General features: G+C 40.0%; 1 protein-coding gene across 8 annotated transcripts in view; it reads right to left on the reverse strand.

The window, feature by feature from the left end:
- Fife (regulating synaptic membrane exocytosis protein fife) overlaps nucleotides 1-26,625 on the reverse strand; it is a 162,596-nt gene that overhangs the window by 58,186 nt on the left and 77,785 nt on the right. For 7 of the 8 annotated variants that reach the window (XR_006261948.1, XM_043427871.1, XM_043427874.1 and 4 more), the window contains exons 8-11: nucleotides 24,959-25,327; nucleotides 22,674-22,851; nucleotides 10,797-10,969; nucleotides 9,252-9,323 (exon numbers count right to left, since the gene is read on the reverse strand). Coding sequence is in view for 7 of the 8 variants with exons in the window: in XM_043427871.1 (XP_043283806.1) it covers nucleotides 9,252-9,323; nucleotides 10,797-10,969; nucleotides 22,674-22,851; nucleotides 24,959-25,327 (792 nt within the window). In the remaining variant the exon portion in view is untranslated. The remainder of the gene's footprint in view (nucleotides 1-9,251; nucleotides 9,324-10,796; nucleotides 10,970-22,673; nucleotides 22,852-24,958; nucleotides 25,328-26,625) is intronic. The other variant, XM_043427873.1, reaches the window with a different exon arrangement.

The following is a 26,625-nucleotide window of genomic DNA, read 5'->3' on the forward strand; positions in this document are numbered from 1 at the left end:
TGTAAATGAATGACAACGCGAAGAATACGCGAAGAATCATTATTTTTCATTTCCTTTCGAACGAATTTTGGCCCAGCCTCGTGTTCCACAAAATTTTTTAATAATTCGAAGTGGAACGCGAAAAAATATAAGGTTTATTGGCAAACACCGATGATTGAAGGAGTTTCGTGACGGTGGATACATGCTTGAGGCAGGCTCACATGAAATTAAAAGGCAGTAAGTACGATTGACGAGGCTTTTTTATCCCCTTCGGCAAATTTCACAAAAAAATGTCTTTCACGTCTCTTGCTATATCTATCTATGGGTCTGGCTGTATATAGAAATAGAAAGTAATTCCACGGAATGGAGTCAAACCCTGACTGCGAGGGTGGTTTATACCGTCGAAGTAAAAGCCTCTCTTTTTCCTCGTCCATAGAGAGCTCTTTCCTGAGATACTAGCAAAAGGGCGACTCGGGAGGAAACGAAGAAGAAAGGAAACTAAATAGTGCTCCGAGTATACATATAACGTGAGGGAAATGGAAGGACCTGTTGCCCGATAAATATCTATGTATATATCAAATATCCTCATACGTGTCTATCCATGTGCACCGACACTAAAATCTTGTGGCCATTCCGTGTAGTATACTCAACCACCATTTTCATTGAATCAAAACTCCGCCCTCCGTCCTCTGACCTCAGTACCATCTTTTTCCCATCCTTTGTATCCTCTTCTTGTTTCCCTTTTTTTTTACCTCTTACCAGCTTATTTTTGACTTGATGCGAAAACCCACTGTCCTTTTTATTGTTGTGAAAAAAAAGATCCATGTCAGAGTCGAATCCGTCCTGGGCAATTATCCGTATAATAGTTATCTTTCACCCAGGCCAAGCTTTTGCTGTTTTGTAGGTCACGCTGCTTCCTTCTTCGGTCATGCGATCCATCAACGAAGATATAGTTTTTTTTAATAATTTGGGATTCCGGGTGCCTCAAACGTCGAGACTCTTGCAAAAGAGTCTCTTAGAGTCTTTGGGTGGGCATTAAGTGTTAGAATGACTCCAATTTCGAACAGCTGAAATCTCGAGCTTATAAACTTCGAATTATAACATGGAGACAGATCGATTCGACTAGTGCTTTGAGTGTCGAAAATAAATAAAGTAGAAACTTCAAAGTTCGGAGCACGTTTACGAAAACATAATGTAACAATCGGCCATTGATCGTTTTTCCCCGAAAATTCGACTATCGCTCTTTCTATTCATAAATTACTGCAATCAGCAATACCGTGAATAATCACAATTTCGAAAATATATAATAACGAAAGAGAAAATGTTACTGAGGTTGAAATACTGAAACGTCAAAAAGACGAACGGTCAAAATGGCGAAACGTTAGAAAGTCGACCGCTCAAAATAAAGAAATGTACAGCAAAAGATGCCCAGACTGGTGATCTCTCCAACGTCAAAAATCGCCATTTTGATTTTCGCCTTTTCGAGTCCTCGCAATTCTACATATCCAAGTTTTATACAGGCTCGAAAAATTCACTCCCGATTTTTCGTTCCGAACATAAAACAGTGCTGAGAGTGTCGGAAAAGTTGCAGGAATTTGCTTCATCTTCTCACCGTCTCTCAATCTCCGTTGACAGCTGGCAAAATTTTGAATATTTGCTGGAAAAAAGGCTGAGGAGTGACTCTCGAACTAGTTCGATTACGGTTCCTTGATCAGAACCCAAACAATCGTCGGTCATTGTCACGATCATGGGTAGTGCTTCGCGTGCTGACTCACCCCGTTCGTGCAATTCTGTAAACACAGAGGACTCTGTCGAAAGGGTAAGCGATCGTTGACTTCACAGCGGACGGCATATTCTGTCTCGTTCTGGTCACTGGTGTTTTCCTCTATGCACGGAAGCTTCAGTTCCAGTGTTACCTGTTGAACATGCTCACACGAATACGAACTCATTCGGAACAACCACACGCGAGCGCACACGCACACTCGACGGATAAACGAAACCTGCTCGTCCATAAATTTACCACGAGTCCAAATTAACCTCGACATTGGCACATGCCTCACTGACAATACGAAAATAGATAAAAAAAAAAAGCGAAATAGTGAAATTGCTGGAGAGACTCGAATACGTTACAATTAGTCTTTCCTGGAGGGGAAAATTTCAATTTCAAACCATTTATCGATGAATTTCTCATTTGCTCTTCGCTCTGGCTAATTTTTTCAGTAATTTTATCGCCGTCACATCTCGTACGTACACGGAGAGACTTTTATAGTAAAAATTACTATGTTTTTATAGAAACGTCGGACCACATCGATATTATAATAATAATCGCTACATAGTGTGTCGAATAATGCTAAAGTTTGGGGAACCATTACCACAGTTCGTGGTAAATAACGCGCTGTACTATATCAAAAATTAACACCGAGCGAATTTTCATCAAAAACATAGTAAATAATGAAATGATTTGATGAAAATTTAGGAGATAACATAGCAGTCGTTTCTCTGTGCTACACGAAAAATTGCATAGTTTCGTATTTTCCCTTTGACCACACTGAATTTTGCTCAATAACATAGCAAAATTATATGAGGCGTTGCGAGTATAAACATGAAAATTAACCAGTCGCACATAGTAAAATTTCAAGCAATTTGTCCAGTCGAATTCACCAATTTTTAACATTTCGCCAAAGACACGAGAGACATTCGGACATCGATACATCGTTCGATGTAAGAATGTCGCAGACCTAAATTTTGCCTGTCGTACATAGTAAAATTTGAGAGAACTGCTTTCGGCATGAAAATTACTATGCACTTTGGTGAAATGTAATAGAATGGCGATATAGAACAGCGCTGCTACAAAACATAGCAAATATTTCTAGGAAATTCATCCGAAATATATTCGTATAAAAGTCTCTCCGTGTATTTACTGATTCTTCCTTCTCTCTTGGCATTTTTTCGACTTGGTATTTATCATAAAAGTTGGTTTTTTATTCATAGTATCGAATAGGGCTCAAACGAACGCGCATCGTTCGGCCTCGTGAGTCTATTTTCATCGGAAACAAAACGGTAGCGAGTTTGGGAAAAGCTTCAAGAAATTTTCTTCCAAAATGTGTGTCGTTTCAGTTTTCGTGCAGGGGTATACGAAAGAACATTTAATCACGATGCCGAACTCATTGAATAATCGTTCCTTCAACCGCCGCAACATTTTCAGCAAAAGGAACAAGCCCTAAGATTGAAAAATGATGGAACCATGATGGTAGCATCAGCGGAAGACATAACAAATAAAACGCAAAATCACCGCAACGAAAAATAAGAGAAAGAAATAAAGGAACATTTCTCTCGTTAATACCGGAATTTCCGGCTGTGAAAATTAATTAAACAGGAAGGGAAGACGAGATTGCGTGGCTAAGAGGGAGGGAAAAGCAAGGCCATAAGAGAAATGAGATTCGAACAATGAGAAAATCTGCTCAATTCCCTCCGGTCTCGACCAACTGGTGTACGGAAAAGGGGCGCGGAATATATTTCTCATCACATTTTTTTCTACATTAATTCTTCCTATCGAGTTGCGAATATTGCTTTCGTTATATCAAGACCCATTTCGCACGCTCGTGAAATTCCTCCCTTTCCAATATTTTCAATGTTCATCTATCAAATAATGAATCATCGAAATTAATATCTTCGGACGATTTTCAAGATTCTTATCGCACATATTCCGAGCTTTCTAATCCCCCGAAAAATCGAAATTTAAAAAATTGAGAAAGCTGGCCTCGACATCGTTCGAGCTAATCGACTCAACGGGTAATGTAAAATCGGTTTCTTCATTCAAACTCATACGTAGAATTGATGAGATAAAGTCAGGAAAATCGCTGCTGTAAACATCTAAAGTTGAATTAAAATCCCAAAAAACCAAATCTTTATCAGGCACTGTCAATTGTTCGTTGCGATATTAAAATTTCGATATTTCTACAACACGATTGCAATATCGTTCAAGTTTGCTTCGCACACTGTTTTGCACCTCCGATTTTGAGGAACAGAAAAAGCCATTTTTCCAAAACTCTTAAAGTTTCGAATCTTTGTACTTCGGAACAGAGTCGCTGACCGGTGTCTTTACAGCGGGCAGCGATGGCGTTTCCAATTGCTTTCGAAAATGTTGAAAATTTATTTTTAATATTCATCCGCCTTCAAAGATACCGAAAGCGCAGGTCTCTCTACAATCGGAGCTTCCTACGTCGGCTGTCAATTCCAGGAATACAGTGAATCGGCGCATGTACTTTGAATACCCTCGTGCAGGAACTCGATATATTGAAAAAAAATATCTCCATGCGTAGTAGGATACGAGAATGTGCGAAGAAGGAAGACACGAGCCGGAATGAGGCGTGTGAGCGACATTTAATTATTCGGTGCGCATTCGCCAAGGATCCGTTCATTTTCTGGTCTCGTTCAAAGTTCATCACACGTATATGTGTGTATTTATAAATACTAATAAAGCGACAGCGTGTTTCTGACAAGTATGCAATTCCTGCACAGCGATGAGGAACGATACGATACGAAATGCGATGCAACGAGGTTAATGGCTCGAGAAGCAGGGAGCGAGTCTGGAGATGGGACTCGAGAGTGACTGCCAAGCACATTCTCCCAGCAATATTATAGCCTTCCTCTGCATAACCGTATGTTAACTCGAATTATGGAGAATTTTTGAACGTTGGGGTAACCTTGAGTGCTGCCAAATTGATATTGCACGTATCATAGCAAACGATACCATTCAAGATTCGATTACCTTCGATATCATCGCGTTAAGGTCGGAGGACTCGAGATAATTATCTGTGGGCCTAATGAACTAGATGCCGGAATAGCAGTAAGTGATGTGCCTTCGGAAGGACTCGATTCGTCTCGAGAATGAGACACCAAATTGACTTTTAGTTTGGAATAAAAAATTTGGAAATAATGGAAATTCAATAAGTTTTATTTCCTGATATAGCATTAATGATTATAATAACAATAAATAAAAGAAGAGGGACTTGACGAGGGCAAGACGAGGGAGTTCACTACCAGCTTCCGAAAGAAACACACGTCATTATATTATCTTTTATGTTCGAATGTAGAATAAAGATAAAAGATTGTTTAATAATATTTCTTCGTGTTCAATTATTGTCTCGACATCGTTTCTTACACTGACAACTAATTTTATTATGTTGCTGAATCAAATGCAAAAACTGCAGAATAAACTGACTTGTTTATACGAAATATTTGGGAAAACTTGACAAAAATGATTTCCCGGTAAAACGAGCTTCCTCATAGCTTCATTTTGGAAAATGCTTCTCATGAATGTTCTCCTCGCGCGCGACTACCGCTAACATTTTTACGCACACGCAGTCCCAGAGAAGAGAGAGAGAGAGAGAGAGACGAAAAGAGAAGGAGAGTCAAAACGTGATTTTCTCTCCGAGATTAAATTTACGACGAGATAATTTTGGGGTGTAAAACACGAGAAAGACGTCTCGCGGAAGAGATTTATGAGGATCGAAATAGTGGCAAGAGGGTCCTGCACGAAGCGTGGAAACGGAGGGCATGCACCAGCTGCAGTTCGCTGCAAGCTCCAGCTGCACGAAATCGAGCGAGTGGGAAGCGGGGGTAATATGGAGCGATTCTTCTCACCAGAACTTTGTACGTGTTTGCATGAGACTGACTAAATCGTGGGGCAGCAAAAGCTGGAGAGTCGGAATTATAAATCCTCTTTTCTCTCGCACCTTCTCCCCTGCTCATTTGTTATAGGTGCGATCTTAAACACGTCAGGATCTCCGTGTAAGTTGTTCGCGGTCGTTACTTCCGGAGCTGAATCACAACTTTCTCGTTCGAATTTCAACCCCTCAGGGAATTTGCATTTCGCGAATGCAAATTTGGTAAACCGTTTCAACGAAAACTCTCGTATATTTATGTGCCATCGGGAGTCTCCGATCCATTCGGGATCTCAAATCTACGAATTCGAGCATAATTCTCAAATAAATTTATCGTGAATGGCCGGATATTCGATATTGCAAAATCAAATTTCAAGTTTCAATGAAACTCAAGGGCTCGTTGATATAAAATCTCCGAAACTATTCAACCGATCGTAACTAAAATTTTACATAGCTACAGCGCATATCATACAAATTTTGAAATTTTGAGTAGAACTATTCTTTTTTTTTTTTTTTTTTTTGCAAAAAACGATGAAAAAAACGTGCTTTTTCGTAGTTTTTGGAAAAATGGGCATCAGTTTGTGACTTTTGAAAAAAATCGTGCGATATGCGCTACAGCCGTTTACCTATTGAATCTAAAACCACTTTTTCCTCCGATCATCCATTCCAGAGATTTTATCGACAGCGTCCATTTTTCTGTACGAGAACTGAGTACAATAAAAAAAAATTTTTTTTGTGTATCTCAAGAGTGTATTTTCTAGGCCTAACACTTTGTATATCCACATTTATCAAGAGACTCGGTAGACTCTCGGGACAAGTACATTGACAGCCCTGTCGTCTGCTGGCCTGAGGCTCTCGCCGAGACTTACTTTCTCTGAATAAAACGATTCGTGGTGGTGGGGGTAAAATTCGCTTGTGATTTTCTTAAATAATTTATACCGGCCAAAAAAATTCGTGAAAACAGGCTTTTTTGCCCGTCCAATTAGAGTAGATCCCTTAATCACTAGTTTCATTTAATCTTACGTTCTATTGAATTTTTTTTTATGAAACATCCTCGAAAGAGGAAGTTCGTGGAAATGATAATGCCTCCGAATCACGGCTCCCCCCCTCCTGTCTTTCTCGATCATCGTTCCGGATTCTACGAGTCATATGAAAATAACAGTCCCTCAAGTTTGAAGGACAATTATTTTCGCTCAAGCGGTTGCATTATTCAAAACCAGACTGCGAAGATTCATTGGCTCGATTATGATAACTGGAGCGGATGGATAAATGTGTAACAGACATTGATGTAACATAACTTCTGTGCCACAGGAGCTTATCCAAAGGTTTGCTAATTCGAGCGAATAACCATCGATGTTTCCATCCCTCTTGTTCCCCTCTCACTCGCTTTCCTCTTTCCTTCTCTTTATCTCCATCATTTCCCATCTCTTCTATCGCCTTGTCATTTCGTCGGCCAAAACGTCCAGAAGTGAATTTAGCAACAATCCCTGCGGAGACGTTTTGGAGAATTTCTCCAAACCCCAAATCGCCTCACTCGAATTCCTTACGGTCATCAAATTCATGGTTATTATCGACTGCTCCGAAAATATTCAACGTCGAAACTTGGACGCAGCTTCGAAGTTTGACAGAAAACCTTGCCACTGTGTCCTTCGCGAGTGCTCTGTCGAGTCATTAATGTTCGCGAGCGTTTCATTAGAAAATTTGATAAAAATCCAATATCCATTACGAGAGAAGTCTTCATTGGAAAAACTTTTGTGCGTTTCAACTTTTTTGAATTCGCACTAAAACTCGGCTCTGGGTGGTTTATTAAACGATGACAGCCTCTAATAACCTCTTCTTGTTATTGCACGACATAATTACCTTTCAGTAGTTTACAGGGGCGTACAGAGAGTTCTTATTCGTTTGATGGCCGCCGGAGTACGTGCTCGACGTTAGAAAAAACTTGGAAGATGCATGGGATGAGAGTTGGGGGCTCATGTGAAATGGTTATAATTGTGTAAGGTTATAACTTACGACTCCCTGCAAAACAAAGTTTCAACGATAATGGACGATGGAAGACGGGCTGCGGGAGGAAAATGGGAAAATTCTGTGGGACGAGGAAGCTCATGGAGGGAAAAATGGAGCTGCAGGAAAAATGGAGGGTGAAGAAATTCTTTCACTTTTGTTTGCCCAGTTCGTCGATGCGGTACGAAACACTTCGTGCTCCAAAAAATATCGTTAAAATGAACAATTCTTACGAGAAATTTTTAAATAAAATTGAAATTAGGATCAATTTAGTTAGATTAAGGAGGATGGATAACGAAATAAAAATAATCAGAATTTGATCAAATTTCGTGATAACATTCTTTGGCATCAAGTATACAAATACAATTTTTTTCAAATTTTTTTACCGCATCGTTATCGCATAATTGAGCGTTAAATCGAAGTTCCTGTACACGAGGTGTATAACTGTATAGGGGAGACCGGGGCAAAACGGGATACCTAAGGAAATATTGAACTTTTCAGAAGCTTGGGAAGCTCTGTCTATTTTTTACTCCCAAAAACTAAGAAATGTACTGGAATTTTCTTCAATTTTCAAAAAAAAAAAAAAAAAAAAAAAATCCGAGGCAAAACGGGGTACCCCTCAAAAACTCATGAAATTTTTTTTCCCTATCATATTAATTCAATGCACCTTCGGTGTATTTTACACCCGTAACCGAGTGCTTCCGACTTACCGCTGTGAGCGCTCTCAGCGCTTACAACGCTCTCTAACGTACGTCGAACGCACCCTTTGTAATTCAATTAAAAATTAATGATATGAATAATAGCGAAGATTGCCAATGTTTATTTTGTAAAAACTTGTATTCTTTGTTCACTGAATAATGGATTCAGTGCCAAAATTGTGCAGAGTGGGCACATGATTCGTGTGCAGGTGTAACCAGACATGTGGCCCGCAAACATATATCTGCGATTACTGTCGTAGACAGTAATCTGCGAGGCAGTAAATCGCAGATTTACAAATACTTTTTTTATATCTGTGCAAAAACGTTTTCATTTTAAAAGTGATGTAAAAAAAGAGAATTTGAAAAAAACGAATTTTTTGAAAAAAAAAATCAAAATCCAAAAAAAACAAGACATTTTGGAAAAAATATGTTTCATGTTCTTTTCGGACTAGGATAAAAATTGACATAAAAAAAAAAAAGACAAAAAAATTTCTCTCATTTTTCGGGTATCCCGTTTTGCCCCGGTCTCCCCTGTATGTAAACTCTATATGCTTACAGACGTGAACTTTAGTGTTCAATTACTCGAGAGCTGTGTGGTAGAAAAATCTAAAACAATTTACATTGTCCTATATATATTTTGAAAGAATACATTTGCCAAATTTTATGAAATTCTTATAATTTTGAAATTCTTCATATTTTTAACATGGTTTAGCATGGCAACATTTTATCGTCGCGATCCACCCTCCTTAAACTAATAAATTTCTGCGAATTCAAAGAGTTAGTTGAACGATTAATTATTGTGCCGATCGAACGTTCGATGGAGGAAAATATTCTCGTTCATAGTTGAGCAGCGAATACACTGATAAATATCTATGCTTATATCTCTATGTACGTGTTTACTCACTTCTGTGCCCTTTATCAAGAAGCTGAGGATCCCTCCGAAGAACGACCCTTCGCTTTGGATTCACCCTCGATGCTGGAACAAGCAAAAGAAAAAAACTTTGATCTTTCATTTCACGATAGTAGACACGAGCTTCGAAGCATATCGAGATCGTTAACGAGAAAAGCCTCTGCTCCGATTAAGCGTGAGTGCGCTCGGAGAGAATCCCTTGCTCTCTCTGTCTCTCTCGCCCCTTCCCAACGGCCCTTTACTCCAAAGTGCCGCTACTTTTAACAGTCGATGAGCTCCGGAAAGAAGTCCGAGACTCGGGAGATGAAAATTTATCATGGAATCGTTCGGTGTATTCAGAAAAATTATGTAACTTTATGCAAAGATTTTTTAGTAAGAATTTTTTAGTAAGATTGCAACGCTTTATGATTTATTAAATCGAAAATGTTCGTGAAAATAAGAGACGTCGACGGTACGTGATTGGAAAACGGCAAGAGAATTTGATTTTTTTCCCACAATTTCGCGCGATGCTTAGAAATGCCCCACGATTTTTTACACTCGCTCGAGCGTAAAGCCCGATTATGTGCCGGTCGATGCGACCGATCGGTGATTTTTTTCGGCCTCATACTGTCGCTTTTTTTATTTTTTTTTTCGGCCCACTTGCACCGCTGCCTCTTCGTCGTTCGCCACACAAGCCTTAACTGTAATATCAATATTCGTTCCAGTTAAAAAACTCATTTCAGGGTGTGGAAGGATGACGAAATATTCGCTCAAATATAAGCCCCGAAGGGGAGCCCATATCGGACAACCTAACAGCGAGTTTCGCCCGAAACGAGCTTCCAAAACAGTCCCGCATTCATCGTATAGATTCGTTGAAATGGCGAAAAAATGATGATGGAAATGCTCAACCGAATCTAACGAGAAATTCAAACGCCGACAATAAATTTGTCGAAATTCGTACCTTTTTATCAAACAAAAATGAACGAGTATCCAAAAAATCATTTATTTTTCCGTCATCCCTCTTGCACGTATATCTCTCATCGCGCCCTCCGCCCCGAATCTATGATTCGAAATATTGCGCTCGGAATTTATTGTGCGAGGGAATTTGTTCGCTTTCCTCAATCGTTCGCGTCTCGACATGAAGCATTAAACTTTACGAGGTGATAAAATCCCTAGACACCGTGAGGGTAAGTATAGAGTAAAATGTCGATTGGTTCGGGCGAGGAAACAAGAGTAAGATTTCCACCTAAGTTTTATCTGTCGGAGATGAACCCGGCGGAAAGCGTTTTTGTTGCTGCGATAAAATGAACCCTTGCGAATTCCTTACATGCATTCAAACTCCCGTCAATTTAGTGGAGGTTATGTGAAATTCCCCACGGAGACACTTTTCACTACTTTTTTAAAATAGCTTTTCATTCGTCAAAAAATTAGTCGAATCGATTCGGCTGATATTTCGATAATGTGAGTCGCGTCTAAGAAAAAATAAAAAAAGTGCTCGAAAGATGGTCGTTTTCGAGTGAGAAAGCGTACAAAATCGAATGAAATTTCGTTGGAACTCACTCATTTCACTGTCGACGTCGTGAATGACGATTTTAATTCCTTCGCCATCGACGAGACTGCCTTGTCGGGGCAGTTCTCGGTCGTCCTGTACGGCTACACGTGTCACGGCTGGCGGGGTGGCCTTCACTGATCCTGGGGACGATGTCAATCCCCTCAGGGCGCTGATATCTGGTCTGAAACAACATGGAAATAAATTTTGACATTGAATCCTAAAAACTTCGGAGCGACGACTGGGAAAAACAAGTTTCCAAATAGGACGAAACATCGATTAACTTCGATGAATAATTTAAAAAATTCATTATATAGAAGAATAATTTTTAAAAATAATTAAAAAATGGCTTGTTCGTGAGAGCCGTTTGAAAATTCTGTGAGGTCATGAAACCAGCATATTCGCGTATACAAGAGTGTGGCAGGGTTCCCGCTGGCTTTTCTTTAAGGAGGGTGGATCGCGACGATCCAATATTGCCATGCTAAACCATGTTAAAAATATGAAGAATTTCGAAATGATAAGAATTTCATAAAATTTGGTAAATTTATTCTCTCAAAATATATAAGACAATATAAATTTTTTTAGATTTTTCTACCACATAGCTCTCGCGTAATTGAACACTAAAGTTCACGTGTATAAGCATAGAGTTTATACAGTTATACATCTCGTGCATAAGAACTTCGATTTAACGCTCAATTATGCGATAACCATGTGGTAAAAAAATCTGAAAAAAATTGTATTTGTATACTTGATGCCAAAGAATGTTACCACGAAATTTTATCAAATTCTCATTATTTCGATTTCGTGATCCAACCTCCTTAAGCGCTACTTTTTTCTTTCAATGCTTTGCGTCGAGCCGCTGGCGCGTCTCTTGGTCAACGAACAATAAAATAACAACTTTCAAGTTCGTTTCCCAAAATCGTCCAGCTCGAATCCAGGTGAACAGCGAACCGGTCTACAAAAGGTAAGACGATGACAGAAATAGCGATTAATCATTAATGGGTCACGCTTCGAATACTGATCCGATATCGAGCTTCAGCAACTATTCGCAATTTTCTTTAGGTGAGTTGTTATTCCGGATTGTGCCGAAGAGGAATGGAAATGCGATTGAAGATATTTCCCTGGAGTATTGTGTGATGGATTTCCCACGATAACCCATCGCGTGACGAAGGAGCAGGAGATTCGAGGATTCTGATAGACACTGGAACGATAGAGGGGAATTATATCCACCGTACCAATAACGAACTTGAGTCTCTAGAAATAATAAATATTTACTGTCCTCAATCTACAGACATCTCCACTCCCTCCCTCTTCCTCCTATTACGGTTTAACTTCGGATGGAGATCAAGTGGTCCGGATCGTCTCGTTTGTGAGTAGGGTGACCCATAATCAAAGATTATCAGATGAATGGGCACATAGCAGTGTTCGATATGCAGATACACTCATATATATATGTAGATATCGACGAATAGGAGAGAGAGAGAGAGAGAGAGAGAGAAACAGACGAAGATAAAGCTTCCAGTGCTATGGAACTCCGAAACCGAACAATTACGATAGATTACTCCAACAGATTAGAGGGGGGCGCGTGAAACATGGAGAATATCACAAAGGCTAAAAATCTCGGGGAAGATTCGATAGATAAATCGTATAAAGGACCTTATTCGACTCTTGCGGGCAAGATAAAGATAACGGCAAGAGAAGCGAGTTCGGATCAAGCGGTTTTGGAGTGAAAAATTATTCGATTTCCGGTCTGGAATGTTCGCTATTGGTGGCAAAAGAACTTTTGTACTGTGCTTAAGATCGGGAGAGGAAAATATATACTTGTTAGGACTTTGATTTGTTTTGTAAATTAGATTATTCGAGGGGAAGATTTATTCACCGGAAATATTGATAAGTTGTTGTTCATCGAGATAACAGTCTTTCCAGCATTGATGCTCGATATCGCTCTTTCTCCAGTGCCATTGTGATAACACATTTGATTAATGAAAAATCCGCAGATGTTATCTTGGCAAGAGTGCACGCGACATTGCCGCATCAACGAGTAGAGATAATGACTCGAGGGAAGAAAATTTCTCGGAGTTTATTCGGGAAAAACGAGATATGGGAAAAATTTAAATGCACGTTTTCTACAAAATGAAAGAAAGAGTGACAAAGCGGTGGAGAGAGAGAGAGAGAGAGAGAGAGAGAGAGAGAGAGAGAGAGAGAGAGAGAGAGAGAGAGAGAGAGAGAGAGAGAGGAAGAGGAAAATACATGTTATCGCCACAGGCTCATGAACGCTCGACAAGATGCCCTATAAACTCTCTTCGACTACCGCTTCTACTACGGGAGAGATGGAAGATAATTGTGCACGAAAGTTTATGAAGCGACGGCATCAGATACGACACAGACTTATGATTTTATTCGTATTATCACCGATGATAATAACATATTTATTCGCGTATATAACTTTTCGAGAGTTTCCCAGGATTTCATAATATTTTCATTCACTTTTACATTGAGGAGAGTGAAATTATCATTTATTCATATTGTTGAATTTAAGGTATTCCTTTCGCAGGGCCGTATTTTTTGGTGTCGCAAACTTGAAATTTAGACTGATCCCTAACCTCTGAGAAGTCGTTGTTGTATGGGAAAAACTTCTGCTTCTGCCATTTTTCCAACTTATGTCGTCAATATCTTATTTCAACATTCGATAACCCTTTATTTTTATTGTCGCTATGAATTCCTTATTACATTTATTTCTATCCGTGAGATAGTTTTTATCAGGAATTTAGAGATATTCAGTGTATAAATTATTGAATAGAAATGTGGTGACGATGCATTCTCCATAAGCTCCCGTAGAAATTTTACGATTTTTGACATTTTAATTCTTCAATAAATGGTCGATAAGCTGACCTGAAATTTCGCCAATCTATTCGGATGCAGTTGTACTTTACTGTAAATTAAAATCAATTTTTTGTAGAGATTTCGGGCTCGTGAAAGGAATACCTTAATGGAATGTTATATTAATGTTGATTAAGGTAGTTCGGCATGTACACGTACGAGCTAAAAGTTTGGGCCGCGGCGTACAATAAAATCCAATGCTTATACGATGCTGCTGACTACATGGTTTTGTCAAAGCTTGTACACTCTGTCTGCCCTACACAATCACGCCTCATGCACGAATAGGTCCTCTACACATATAGAGAGTGGCGCTGTGATCGTGGCAACAATGCCAGTCTCCAGTGTCACTATAGCATCGAGCGTCAAAATGTCAGTGTTTCCCGAAATCGTATTTAACGAAAGAAGTTAAAAAGTGTTCAAATGGCAATTCAATCGAGAAAGGTGGTCGAACGTTTGAGAAAAAAGCTTCCATTATGTTTTGTATTGCGCTCATGAGTTCGCCGCACCGTGCGCTGTTGCCACGTCGTCACAGCTGGTCGTGCGCCCGTTCCGCGTCACGTAAAATTAACACAGTTCAACAGTCGGTATCTCCGAAACTAGATGGTAAAAAATTTCCATTTTTTAAAAAACCAATCCCACAAAAGTACCGAATACACGATTAGTTTTATTTTAAAATCGTAAGATCCGTTTAGCGTCGGTAATAAAAAAGGCATCGCGTACGAAATGACCCATTTTTGATCGCGAATATCTCGAAAACTAAATGGTGAATCGATTTGAAATGTTGACAGTTGGTCCGCGAAGGCTATTATTACACCACATTTAAATTTCAGTCGGTTTTTAAGATTTCAACAAAAGTACAGAACTACCTTAACGTTAACATCGACGTTAATGTCAATTAAAGTTAAGTTATTGAACAAATGATGAGCCAATGTGGTAAAACAATAATGTATGTTGATACAAATGTTTGCTTGTCGGAGCAACGATTAAAAAAAAGTGCTTCCGAGAATGAAATTGTTGGAATAAGAGTAGCTCAGCATCCGGCAACGTCGTTTGTCAAGAAATGTATTTTTGTCGTCGAAAATGACTGACATTAGGCTAAAAGAATTCGGTGGGTCGTCGTTGTTCACTAGGAGTGATAATGAGACTGGGAAAGTTGCTTTCCGTGTAAAACTCATGTACAAGGAGCTCGCTCAGTGGAGGGACCACGAGTTTGAGGAACTTACTTTGAAATTAGGGCTGAGGCTATGCGCTCATTCGTTATTCCCTCTTTCGCCTTCCTTGTCACAGTCGTCCTCGGTGATTTTTTATATGAGTTCAGCGAGAATGTACATTCCAGGATGGCTAAATATTCAGAAAATTATAACACGGAGAAACCAAGATGAACGGAGAGAGAGAGAGAGAGAGAGAAGAAGAAGAAGAAAGGTCTCGACAGTACGAAGCGACGAAGCGAAAGATGAGACCAAGTGAGAAATGCTATACGGACAAGTCTGTTTTCTCTGCCGTTCACTTACTTAGAAGTTCTTCCAAAAACCACATTCAAGTGCTGAAAGATCAGATGATTCAGTTCGATCTTAAAATTCTGATGAGAATAGTCCTCAGTCGTTTCATCATGACTTTTGTGTTTAGAATTTTGTTTCACACACGAGGTGCCAATTGGAAGTTGGAATTTTTAGTCACTCGGTATGGGAGCGTTTTCGTTCTTTCATTTTCTCTTGTTCTCTCAAGGCCAGCACACGTTCTCATATTTTCCCTCATTGTAATGTTTCCCTACCGAATAGAGAGCGCGGCAAGGGACAAAACGATGCTCCGGGGTTTGCGTAACCGTGTCCTGGTTCAACCTCGAAGCAGCAGCAGCAGCAGCAGTCGGCAAGGCTAACACTGGTTAACTCGCAGCAACTACATGCCCACAAAACACACGGATGTAGAAAACTTGGTATATTTATGAGGAAAGAGAGAAAACGAAGGTTATTCGTTAGTACGGAATTAACGGAGAATCGAGAATAATGAAGCAGAGCTTTTGCCTCGCCTACGCACCAGATGCTCAAAGTTCTCAAACGATCCTTTAACTAGTAGATTAACTTTGAGGAATTGAAAGTTGAATTAACCAACTTTACTTGAGCCCTCTAGCTGCTCACACTTTTATCAAAGGTCTCAAGCTCGTCCTTCAAATAATTTAGTCATTCAATTACAGATGTTCTTGTGTTCGTAGCACTGTTTTCGAATAATTTATTCACGAGCGTAAAAATTGAGAGAAATATAACGACTTTTCATAACTTTTGTTGACGTTTATTTCCAAAATCACAAAAACTAATCTACAACCTTAGATTGGCTAACTTTAATACAACGAATAAAAATTGAGTAGGAGCAAAAGATTGTAGTGAATAAAAAAGGCTTTCGACTCGCTCTCGTGCCAGCATTGTCAGCCTCCTGGGGACGAGAAAGGGGGAGAGAGAAAAAACAGTGTAAAAAGGAGTGCGCGGAGTCGGGTTTCAGGGGTTGATTTCGGGGCTGAATATGGCAGTTTTTAACGAAGCTCCGAGAGGTTCGAACGAGCTTCTCGTTGGGAATATTCAAGGGTTTCTTCCTCACGTAGTTTCGTACTTGTACTTTGACAAGAGGAAAAAATATGTGCATACACGTGGGTGAAGAAAAAGGGGAGGAAGCTCGAGGCTTCGTAGGTGAAATTGAGGCTTCGCGTGGTCGATCGACACACAGACAGCCGCACCCAGTGTAAAGTTGTTTTCAAGTATTTGCATTATTCCTGCACAGCACACGTTAGAGGCTCGAGTAGGTTGCAACGAGGAGGCCTTAATCGTCGTTAAAAGAGACGAGTAACCACTTTTTTCCTCTGTTTTTCAAGCATCGACCTTAATTTCATCCGAGGAGAAGAATCAAGAGGGAGGGAGAAAGGGAGATTATATTCGCCACAGATTGGGAGAAATGAGCGATAATCCCGTGATAGCGATCGAAAGAAAATATGTGGTGGGGATCGCAAACGAATGAGGGTCGTACAGGGAGAGAACGAGAGTGAGGGAGGCTCGAATACGAGAGAAGCGAAAATGGAGGCAGCGAGAAAAAAGGCAACTACGCGACTACCAACCGAGAGAAGAATGAGGTCGAAGGTACGGGCAATAAAATGAACAGGAGAACGAAGAGTATGTGCTATCGTCGCAACCCTCAGCCACAGAGAAGATTGTCTTGCCTGTGGAAGGAGAAATCGTCGATGTAAATGGAAATTCGTGACTTTTTATCTTCCTCTTCCCTCAATTCTCTTCCTTTTTTTTCCTTTAAGGTTTCCCCCTCTCTTCCTCTCTCTAAAGAACCCGAAAATAGTTCAACCTTCTCCCTAGCAGTACACGAAAACCCGTAATTTTCGAAAAAGTCCTATAGATATTTATATCGCGAGGGATTTTGTCTCTTTGGAAGGTTGGATATGAGTAGAAAAAATGAATGAGATTCGTCGGCATCTGGAACCGAAATCCGCTCCTCCGTTTTCTCGAGATATCTTTTCATTTTGATATATTCCCCAAGGTATTTTGAAGCCTGTGCTACCTGCAAGGCTACCAGCCGAGAGTTATTTGTTTGATTGGAATCAGCTGATTTCGTTGAATGGATACGATATTCGGAGTTTGACGATTTCGAGATTCGACGGTTCGGCAAGCTTCCCCGAGGGGCCGCTCACCGATGTACGAACTACTACGACATTTTTGAATGTTAGAATATAATTATAGATAAAGAGAAACAACAGACTCGATCAACTATGTTGATCGAGTCTGTTGTTGACACAGCGAAAGGTTGCGACTCGAAAAAGTTTGAAAGCCTCTAAAAAATTGTCGATTATTTGTGCACATGATATGCACAGACACAAATAACCGAGGTGGGAATAATTGCTAAAGGTCACAGGAAAATTCTTGTTGATGGAGAGTAAAAAAGCATGATGGAGATGGAGCACAGAGTGGGTGGGATGGGTTCGCCTGAAAATTCGAGCCCTCTCGAGCACCAGCTAAACTTTGTACTCTCATACTAAAATATACGTCGTCAGTTTCATCCAATGTTTCTAAAGCACCGTTCCACAGAATATGCATATATGTATATTATTTATATACATAAATACAAATATTTATGTACATTCGCAAGAACCACAAGGAAAACTATAGTCGTATATACCGATCTGTATGTGTATTACATTACTCCTGGCCCCAGCACTAATTTACGAGAGCCCTCGACCTTCCTACGATCCCTGTTCGCCCTATTTCTCTTTTAATTATCCATCCCACGAGTCGAATGTACCTCCGGACATTTGAAATTCAATGGAAAAGCATTGCACCATCGAGATATACCTTCAAATTGACCGTACCACTTGCATCCTCGATGTTTACCAGTCGCTAAACTATTTCCCGTGCTTTTCAAACCTGCTGCCCGTTATTTTCAGATTTTGCCTTAGTATTCATTCCGATTTAATCAGCTTCGAGCACTCCGGATTGACCTCAATTCAATTTTATCGTTATTTATTTATTGGATCTGACAACACTGTTGAAGCACTTTGTTTACATTTTTTTTATTCTCGACACGTCGACGCTGAACGAATCTTACCACTTTAAAATGAAACCAGTCGTGTATTCAGTACTGTTGTGGGGTCAGTTTTTTAAAAAATGGGAATTTTTGACAATCTAGTTTCGGAGATATCGACTGATGAACTGTGTCAATTTTACGTGACGCGGAACGGGCGCACGACCAGCTGTGACGACGTGGCAACAGCGCACGGTGCGGCGAACTCATGAGCGCAATACAAAACATAATGGAAGCTTTTTTCTCAAACGTTCGACCACCTTTCTCGATTGAATTGCCATTTGAACACTTTTTAACTTATTTCGTTAAATACGATTTCGGGAAACACTGACATTTTGACGCTCGATGCTATAGTGACACTGGAGACTGGCATTGTTGCCACGATCACAGCGCCACTCTCTATATGTGTAGAGGACCTATTCGTGCATGAGGCGTGATTGTGTAGGGCAGACAGAGTGTACAAGCTTTGACAAAACCATGTAGCCAGCAGCATCGTATAAGCATTGGATTCTATTGTACGCCGCGGCTGAAACTTTTAGTTCGTACGTGTAGGTACAAAGCTACCTTAAGGAAGTTGAGGCATTAGAAAGAAAATGATGTCACTGCTTTTAAACCGATTGCATCTTATAAAGTGAAGCGTAAAAGAAAAATCAGTTAAATTTTCAGACAGTTTAGGACCTCCGTAAAAAATGATGCTAAAAATATGAAATTTTTGGGCAACATGAGCAAGGCTTGCTGAACATTGTCAATTTTTTCAGATTTATTAGGAGATTTGCTGAGATTATATTAATAATAATCTGTTTTCCGTGCAAGTTTTTGAGGCTCGAATCGTCACCGTCCGTGTTTTCGACTGAGCTTTCACCAATTTTTCCTCTTTTTTTTCCCGACTCTTCTTCAAAGTGTATGCAACTTTGCCAAAACTGTAAACTGGCCTAACTTTTGAGTAAAAAAAATGACTGTACGGCCTCAACTTCCTTGACGGCGTAGGAATGATATTTGGAAGCTCGAAACGATTCGAACGATCTTTTGTCACTAATTGGTTAATTTCCTTTTTTCTCAAATAGCTCCATTTTTTCCCCAATTCGTAAGGACAGAAGGTCATTTCGACATGACGATGTTCAGTTACGCAGGGAAAACCTCACGCAGTCAACCTCCTATGTAAGCCTACGTGCATGAAAGGAAAAGCCAATTTTGGCATAAGGTGATACATCATACTCGGATAAAAACGAAGATGGAACGCTTACATTGATGGACATCCGGTGATGTGTCTTTTTGCCCTTTTCCGCACCCGCTTCTCATTCTGGCACTTTGCCTCTTTCATTGTGACTCCTGCATGACCTCACGGCCAATTTATCATTCCCTTCAATATCCTGGTTGCTCCATAACAATCTGTCGACCAACCGTTTCACACATTTTCCATCGAACCGCATCGAGCCAACAGATTTATACATCAACATGATGCTTCCCATATTTCACATCGATGAATTAATAATTTTGCCAAAAATTCCATGAATTTAATCCATTTTTTTCATTAAAATTCTTCACTTTCTTTAACCCATGACGTTTGCTTCTGTTTCTAATATTTTCAATTGGAAAATCGCGATAGTACTTTGCGATTGATAAATTTACGGATAAATCTTTATGCAGGACATTTTCTGATGTAGCATCATGATTTTTCCATTTTTAAAAATGGTCACACCGCGATGATCATCGAACGTACAACATTTTAGAGAATCACTAGCCAAAACACCTGGCGTTGCCCGGGTGAAAAAATATTGCTTTATATCGATAGTGGCTGGAAGTGGATTGCGAATTTAAAAAAATTCCAGACAATTCCATACAAAAGTTGATAACCCATTTTCAAGCTTGAATTCGCCACACACTTTCGTTTCGATGAAAGAAAACTTTCCTCCAAAGTGTTTTTAGAGCGGTTAAATATTTTCCGAGATATCGAGAATTTTAAACATCGTTCTTCAGCATCATCAGCGATGTCTATGTGACATTTCGTATCGCTCGCACTACTAATATTATCTTGCCCTCCGGACATGCACACACACGCGCATGCACGCACAGCGGGATCTAGTATATTTGTATTTATTCATTTGTATATATTTGTACCAATTTGTATTATTCTAAAGGGCCAACAACGCAATGAATAAAAAAAGTCTTGTTCTGACATATTTGGAGCGCTAAGGTTGATGGTATCAATTGGAGGCCAAGTACTTATTAATAATTCGGAATAACACGTATTTATTGGGAATTTAGAAGATTCACTTACTGAAACTCGTTAACTGAATTTTTCAATTTTAACATTATGAAATTATGTTCGAATAGGGGAGGGGTTGAGAATACTCGTCCGCTTCAGGAGGTTTCAACAAAATCACTAATGCAAATTGAGGTCAACAATCATAAAAAACCCCAAAATGTTGTTTTCCAACATTTAAAACAATGATAATCCGGTTCTTTGTAATCAGAAGATATCAACATTTATGCGCTTAAAATCGTTCTCTACATTATTTCATTTTAACATATTATAAAATTATGTTTAAGCACGTGTTAAAAGTACTTGTCCAGTCCATCACTTTTTATCCAAATTGGCCTCGGAGAGATAAATTTCAGCGCTGCACGGAACTTAGATGAAAACTTTTTCAATTCATTTAGTTATTTCTCCGTCAGAATAAAATTAGGAGGATGAAGCACCGGTTTTTAGAATGTTTTCAAACGAGATCTTCGGGCGCTATATTTTTTCACGGTTTGAAATAATTTTCATTGCGAGGTTTGAGAATTTTTCTTTATATTTTTTGTGGTTTTGTATTTGTAGAAGTAGAAATATTTGACGCCTGTGGAAGCGACACTATATCATAAAAATACACGCTGCAATGCTAAAAAACGACTTTCCAAATTCGATATCTTGGAAAATATTCAACCGCGCTAAAAATCCTTCGAAGGGAAGTTTTCTTATACCAAAACGAAGCTACGCACCTAATTTCAGTTTCGAATTCGCAGTTATCAGCTTTCGGAAGTACACCCAAAATTGTAGACAATGATATTTTTTAAACTCGAGAACATTCCGATTAAAATTTATTCTAATTTCTAATGAAATTAAAAGTCTATTTTCTATTTAATGAATTCTATTTATCTCTAATGAAAGAACGTTTTCGAACGTTGTGGAACATCTCAGAAAATCATGAAACTTTCTAGAAAAAAACTCGATCGTTCTTCATGGAGATTACCCATTTTGCCGCCCACGCCCCCCTCATTATCGATGGGAGACCAAGGGCTATCCTTTTTGCCTTTTATATAATATATGAGATTAAATTTGGGCTCGCATATTTTTTCGTTTTTTCGGTTCATAGTTTCTTCAATTACTCGGCAACGCACGAGAGGAATTCCTGATTTACAAGTTCCAACGAATAGTGTTTTTTCGAGTCCGGAAGGTTGTGCCAGATTATTTGACGCGATAAATCGTTCTCGGTAGAAACTCTCACGATCGCGAGACACTTTGCTGTTGTCCTGCGGTGGTAATTCCACTTTTTAATCAAGCTTTCCCGGAAATTACATTCCGTACACAAGCATTCGTGAAAGATGAAGTACTTGCGGAACATTTTTTTATCAGGTTTTTTATTTACCAAAGTTTTAACATCGGAAGCTTTGCGAAGAATACTGTTCCCTTATTTATTCGGTAGACAAACCTCGCGACATGCAATGATAATGATTTGGTGGAATTCGTAATAATTGAGAATTCGAGAATAATTGAACTTTCCAATATTTTTCCTGAGTCTCTGTGCATGGGAAATTGATTGAAAAAATAATTGTACGACAGCGAAAAGCTACAGTGAGGATAAAATCAAAATTCCCACCAACAATCATAGTCATCATGAACGCCAAAATTCCATTTATCGAAACAATCAACGAACCTTCTGCAATTTGATTCTCCACGCAACAATGCGGGAAGGACTATCATCAGTGTTCAAATGCCCTTTATTGCGAGCTAAATACGTGTATGCAAGTTTGCGGAACACTCGAGTCGACCCGCGACTACAGTTATTCGCGCTCGTTTCTCTTCCATTGTTTTTCTCTTTTTCACTCCACTTGCGAACAGCACAAATGACGAAAGAAAAAAAAAACAAAATAAAAAGAAGGGCAAACGCTCGGAAACGTTAATTAGGGGTTTTGCGTCTGTACTCAGTCGTGAAATCGAGCATGCGGGCACCGTCAGAAAATGATGGTTTCAATCGATGTTAAAAAAGCTGCATTCAAAAAAATCATTCGATTGTGAAAAATGAAAGTATTTCTCCAAAATCAAACGACTTGAAAACTTATCGACTCGCCTTGAAAAGTTAAAAGCGTTTAAAATCAAAGAGCAATAAAATAAATCGTCCAATCTGAGCGACAGTAATTATAAAATGTATTGATAATTCGTAAAAAAATGGACTTACAATTGTGATCCTCTTCGTCTTTGGGGTTGAGTCGGTGGTATAACATCCGGTGAGGAATTAGCATCGAGATTAATCATTTTTTCCTCGTCTCCAGGCATTTCGTATGGCATGACTGGTATAACGGCTCGGAACGATGGTCTTCTACCGGAAGGTCTAACCTCTTCCGGTTCCCGAGCTCCTGTTGAAGCGCAATACCAAAAGATGGTTAATTTAATGAAATTAATGTATTTTAAATGACAAACATGTTTGTCTATTTCGGTGAGAGCGCCTCGTCTCGAGATATTTAAATTTTAATGAAGATTTCTCAGAGTTTCACGAAAGCCGAGGAAACCTCAATACTTTGTTATTCATAGAAATTCAAGAGTTTTTCTCATCCTTTATTCGAGCCAGTTTCGTTTCCGATGCCAGCTTTTTATCGTTTGCCATGGATATGTTTATCTTTGGCAAATATGATATTTGCTCGAAATTAGAAAAGCGTATAAACGTGAGGTCAACAAACGACGCGTATGAGGAATATTTTGTGCCTAGACGATTCGTGGACAGGCGATGATTTTATTTGCTCGCTCGAAGTTGACGGACGAAGCAAACTCTCGTAAGCCCGGGACGCTTTCGATACCGACGAGCCTGCCCTGCGACCGCTGAATCCTGTCGAGAGTTTTGAGAGTTCGATATACTCGTGAAAGTTATACTCGATTACGAGCGCGGTTTGAAGCGAGACAATGGAGCAGCGAGATAAGGGCAAAAAGAGCAAGCGCTTCGCTCCGCGATAGGCAAAAAAGTTGTTCCGCAGGGATAGCGATCGTCGAATAAAGTGGAATTTGATCTGGCCCAGAGAAAGTTGAATAATGTTTTGGAGGCTTCGCGATCACGTACGGGAGCCCGAGATATCAAATGGGAAACAGAATTTGTTGCGTGGAAACGATTCGAGCTTTAACGTTATCGCGACACGCGCTATTCCCACGGAGAAATAAGGAGAACTCACGAGGAAGCTGAGAATGAGAAGTAAACGATAAATTATTGGCTGGAGAAAATCTGACAGAAAGTGTGATTGCGTCAGACGTACGTCGACTCAACCAGTTTGCCCCTGGAAACACTTTCCAAAGGGAACACTCCATCACCCTCGTATAGAGGGCGTTTCATTTCGGATATCCGAAAAGAATCGATTTCAAAACCTCGATTTCGTGGAATATTGAGTTTTCGAAAAGAACGTTGCGACTCTTTTGCCATCTTGAGTTGCTCAGTCCTGAGAGCGGCTCGAAGACCGAGCTCCTTCGGGGGAATTAGATGAAGATCGATTCCAGAGGTCGTTGTTTAATCGACGCTGGAGGCTAAACCGAAAGAAGTACGAACTCGTCGTCGGGAACTTATTTGAAGGAAATTGTCTGGCCTGCAAAATTGGTCCTATGCATTTTTGCTCTATCTCTAACCGATTGATCGGTAAACGTGGATTTAATGAGGGCATCTTTCAAAATTCAATGATCGGAAACTTGTCGAGACGAACTAGGTCAACCAATGTAACAACCAATGGAACAACCAATGTATGCACCAAATCCACAAAACAAACTCCCTAACATAAATCAATCGGCGTGTTATATCCATTGGAAGTTACGTGATGAAGTATGCTGGGAGGGTTGGAATTGAGAATGATGCTGCGGTGGCTGGAATCGTTTGCGGTTCGTACACGAAAATGTTTCAACCTTATCCGTCAACGGGTGCACCACTTTGTGAGTGCGCGCGCAAAGTGGCTTGCGGCAACTTGTCTCGAACTTTCCACCGAATTTCACGACAGAGAGAGCAGACTCGAAAGCAGCCATCGACGAATCAATTACAACGGTTGAATCGTCGTTCTCTCGTGTGTTTAAAGATCAAGCTCGGATAATTGTTCTCATTAATTTCTTCCGGAAGAAACTATCGAGGTACCGAAATGAGGAGCAGCGTCATCTGTATCCGTTTGGGCATTGAGAAGTGGAAGTTAAAGAGAACAGTGGATGCGTCTGAGTGTAGAAGGAACTCGATTCCATTTTTGAATGTTGTGGAAAAAAACGTTTCCGTATTTTTTCCTGATTCCTGAACCGTTTGATTCGCGTATCAAGTTACTCGACGATGTTTCCACAGTTCCGCGCTTTTACCCTTCGAATGCCCTCATGATTTTTTTCATTCTTGCCTCGTTCATCTGATTTTCCTCCCCATTTATTTCCCAGCATTCCACGAGTTCGAGATAATCTCAAAATTATAATGGCGGTGATATTTTTTCCACAAGAAAGACTGGATGAAAAATGGCTCACCCTGAGCAGAAATGGAGGATCTTTTGGTGTACATGGAGTCCGCATCCCGGCTGCATTGCATTTGCTGTTGAGCCGCCGCTATCGCCATCGCGTTGAGGCCACCACCGCCGCTTCCGGTCGCCGAGTAAACGTCGTAAGCCGATGATCTTCGAGTTATCTGATACGTAACACCGAGGCCGGTTTCTCCCCCGTGCGAGGAGCCTCCACCCCCGCCGCCGGCGCTGCCCATGGATCCAGAACTTTTGATCTCATCGTCGTACGAATGTTGCCTCGTCACCCTGGATTTTCGACGCACCGTTCCACCGCCCCGACGCGCACGTCTGCGACGCTCTTCCTCATCGTCGAGGTCGAGTTGGACGTCTGGGTCTACTTTTTTTTCCGAAAACACAAAGAACGTAGAAAAAAGTGGTGGTCAATGGCTCGCAGTTTTGAGCAAAATAGCGAGAATCGGGAAGCAGAAATGAAATGAGGTCGGGAGGATCTTATTTCCGGAATGGCCACGCCGGAAGTGCCAAATGAAATGGTTGTTTAACGATGATCTTGAAATCTGTGTAGGGAAGGAAAACGCGAATCCGAATTCAATGCGAAGTTCGAAATACTGTGAAAGAAAAGGGGAAGAAAGGTCGACGGAATTCTTTTTATAAATGAGACTGGAGCCGATGAAACTGGACCCCGTGATTTGTGTTTCTGTACATAAACGGTACGGAGCATCGTGCAGAGAGTATCGGAGCACAAAGCTTATGACGCAAATAAAGTTAGTCCTCTCTCTGTTGCTCTCATTCGATGAATTTACAGAGATCCCTTCCCCCAAGCTGGAGAGGAGAATCGATCCACCGCGAAAAGCACAAAAGGGGAATCGCGATAGTTCTGCCTTGTGCAAATATGCAACCCATAAACAGTTTATTTTTCCTTGCGCTTCTGCCCCCTGCCCCATCACTGATGGAAAACCCGGTGCGTTCGCTCTACTTCCCGGTTTCGCATCAACCAACAAAAGGCCGCCGTACGGTTTTTGCAGGAACGTAGTTGATTAAAATTTCATTCAAAATCAATCATCAACGCACGTTTCATTTCTGATGTATTTTACTCTCTACCATTTGCCATCGAAGCTTTCTCTACAAGCTGGGACAAAACACTATGATTTCAACCACTTCTAGAACTTGCAAAATAGTTTCTCGTATCAAGTATGGAAGTAAAATTGGAACTCTGAAATTCAACGAATATTGATTAAACCGGTTTCATGTGCGAGCGAAAAATTCATTTGAGCAGCGTTCATTTTAACATTTGTTCACAAATTTCTTGTTTACTAATTTCATTTTTTGTTTATAAACCACAAAAAATTGGCCTGATGGAAAATTAATATGCACACATTGTTTTGTGTGTTTTTGTGAAAAAAGTTTGTATTTTTAAACCCATGTAACTTTGGGAATAATGGACAGAAATAAATTTTTCTTTTTTTCGAGTTCTTGGGTTTTTATTGCACGTTTCGAAAAAGCATGAAAAAATAGATAATGTCTATCTTCTTGATTGTTCTTCAGAGTGAAGCGACAAATTTTTTGAGTATAAAAAGATCAAGGTGAGTCACCGATGACCCACCGTGACGGAAAGGGTTAATCATAATTACATCAGAAGCTTTTTTCCGCAAAAGACACGCGAAACAGTGTGTACAC

The sequence above is a fragment of the Venturia canescens genome, chromosome 9 (assembly GCF_019457755.1).
Source record: "Venturia canescens isolate UGA chromosome 9, ASM1945775v1, whole genome shotgun sequence".
NCBI classification, from domain to species: domain Eukaryota; kingdom Metazoa; phylum Arthropoda; class Insecta; order Hymenoptera; family Ichneumonidae; genus Venturia; species Venturia canescens.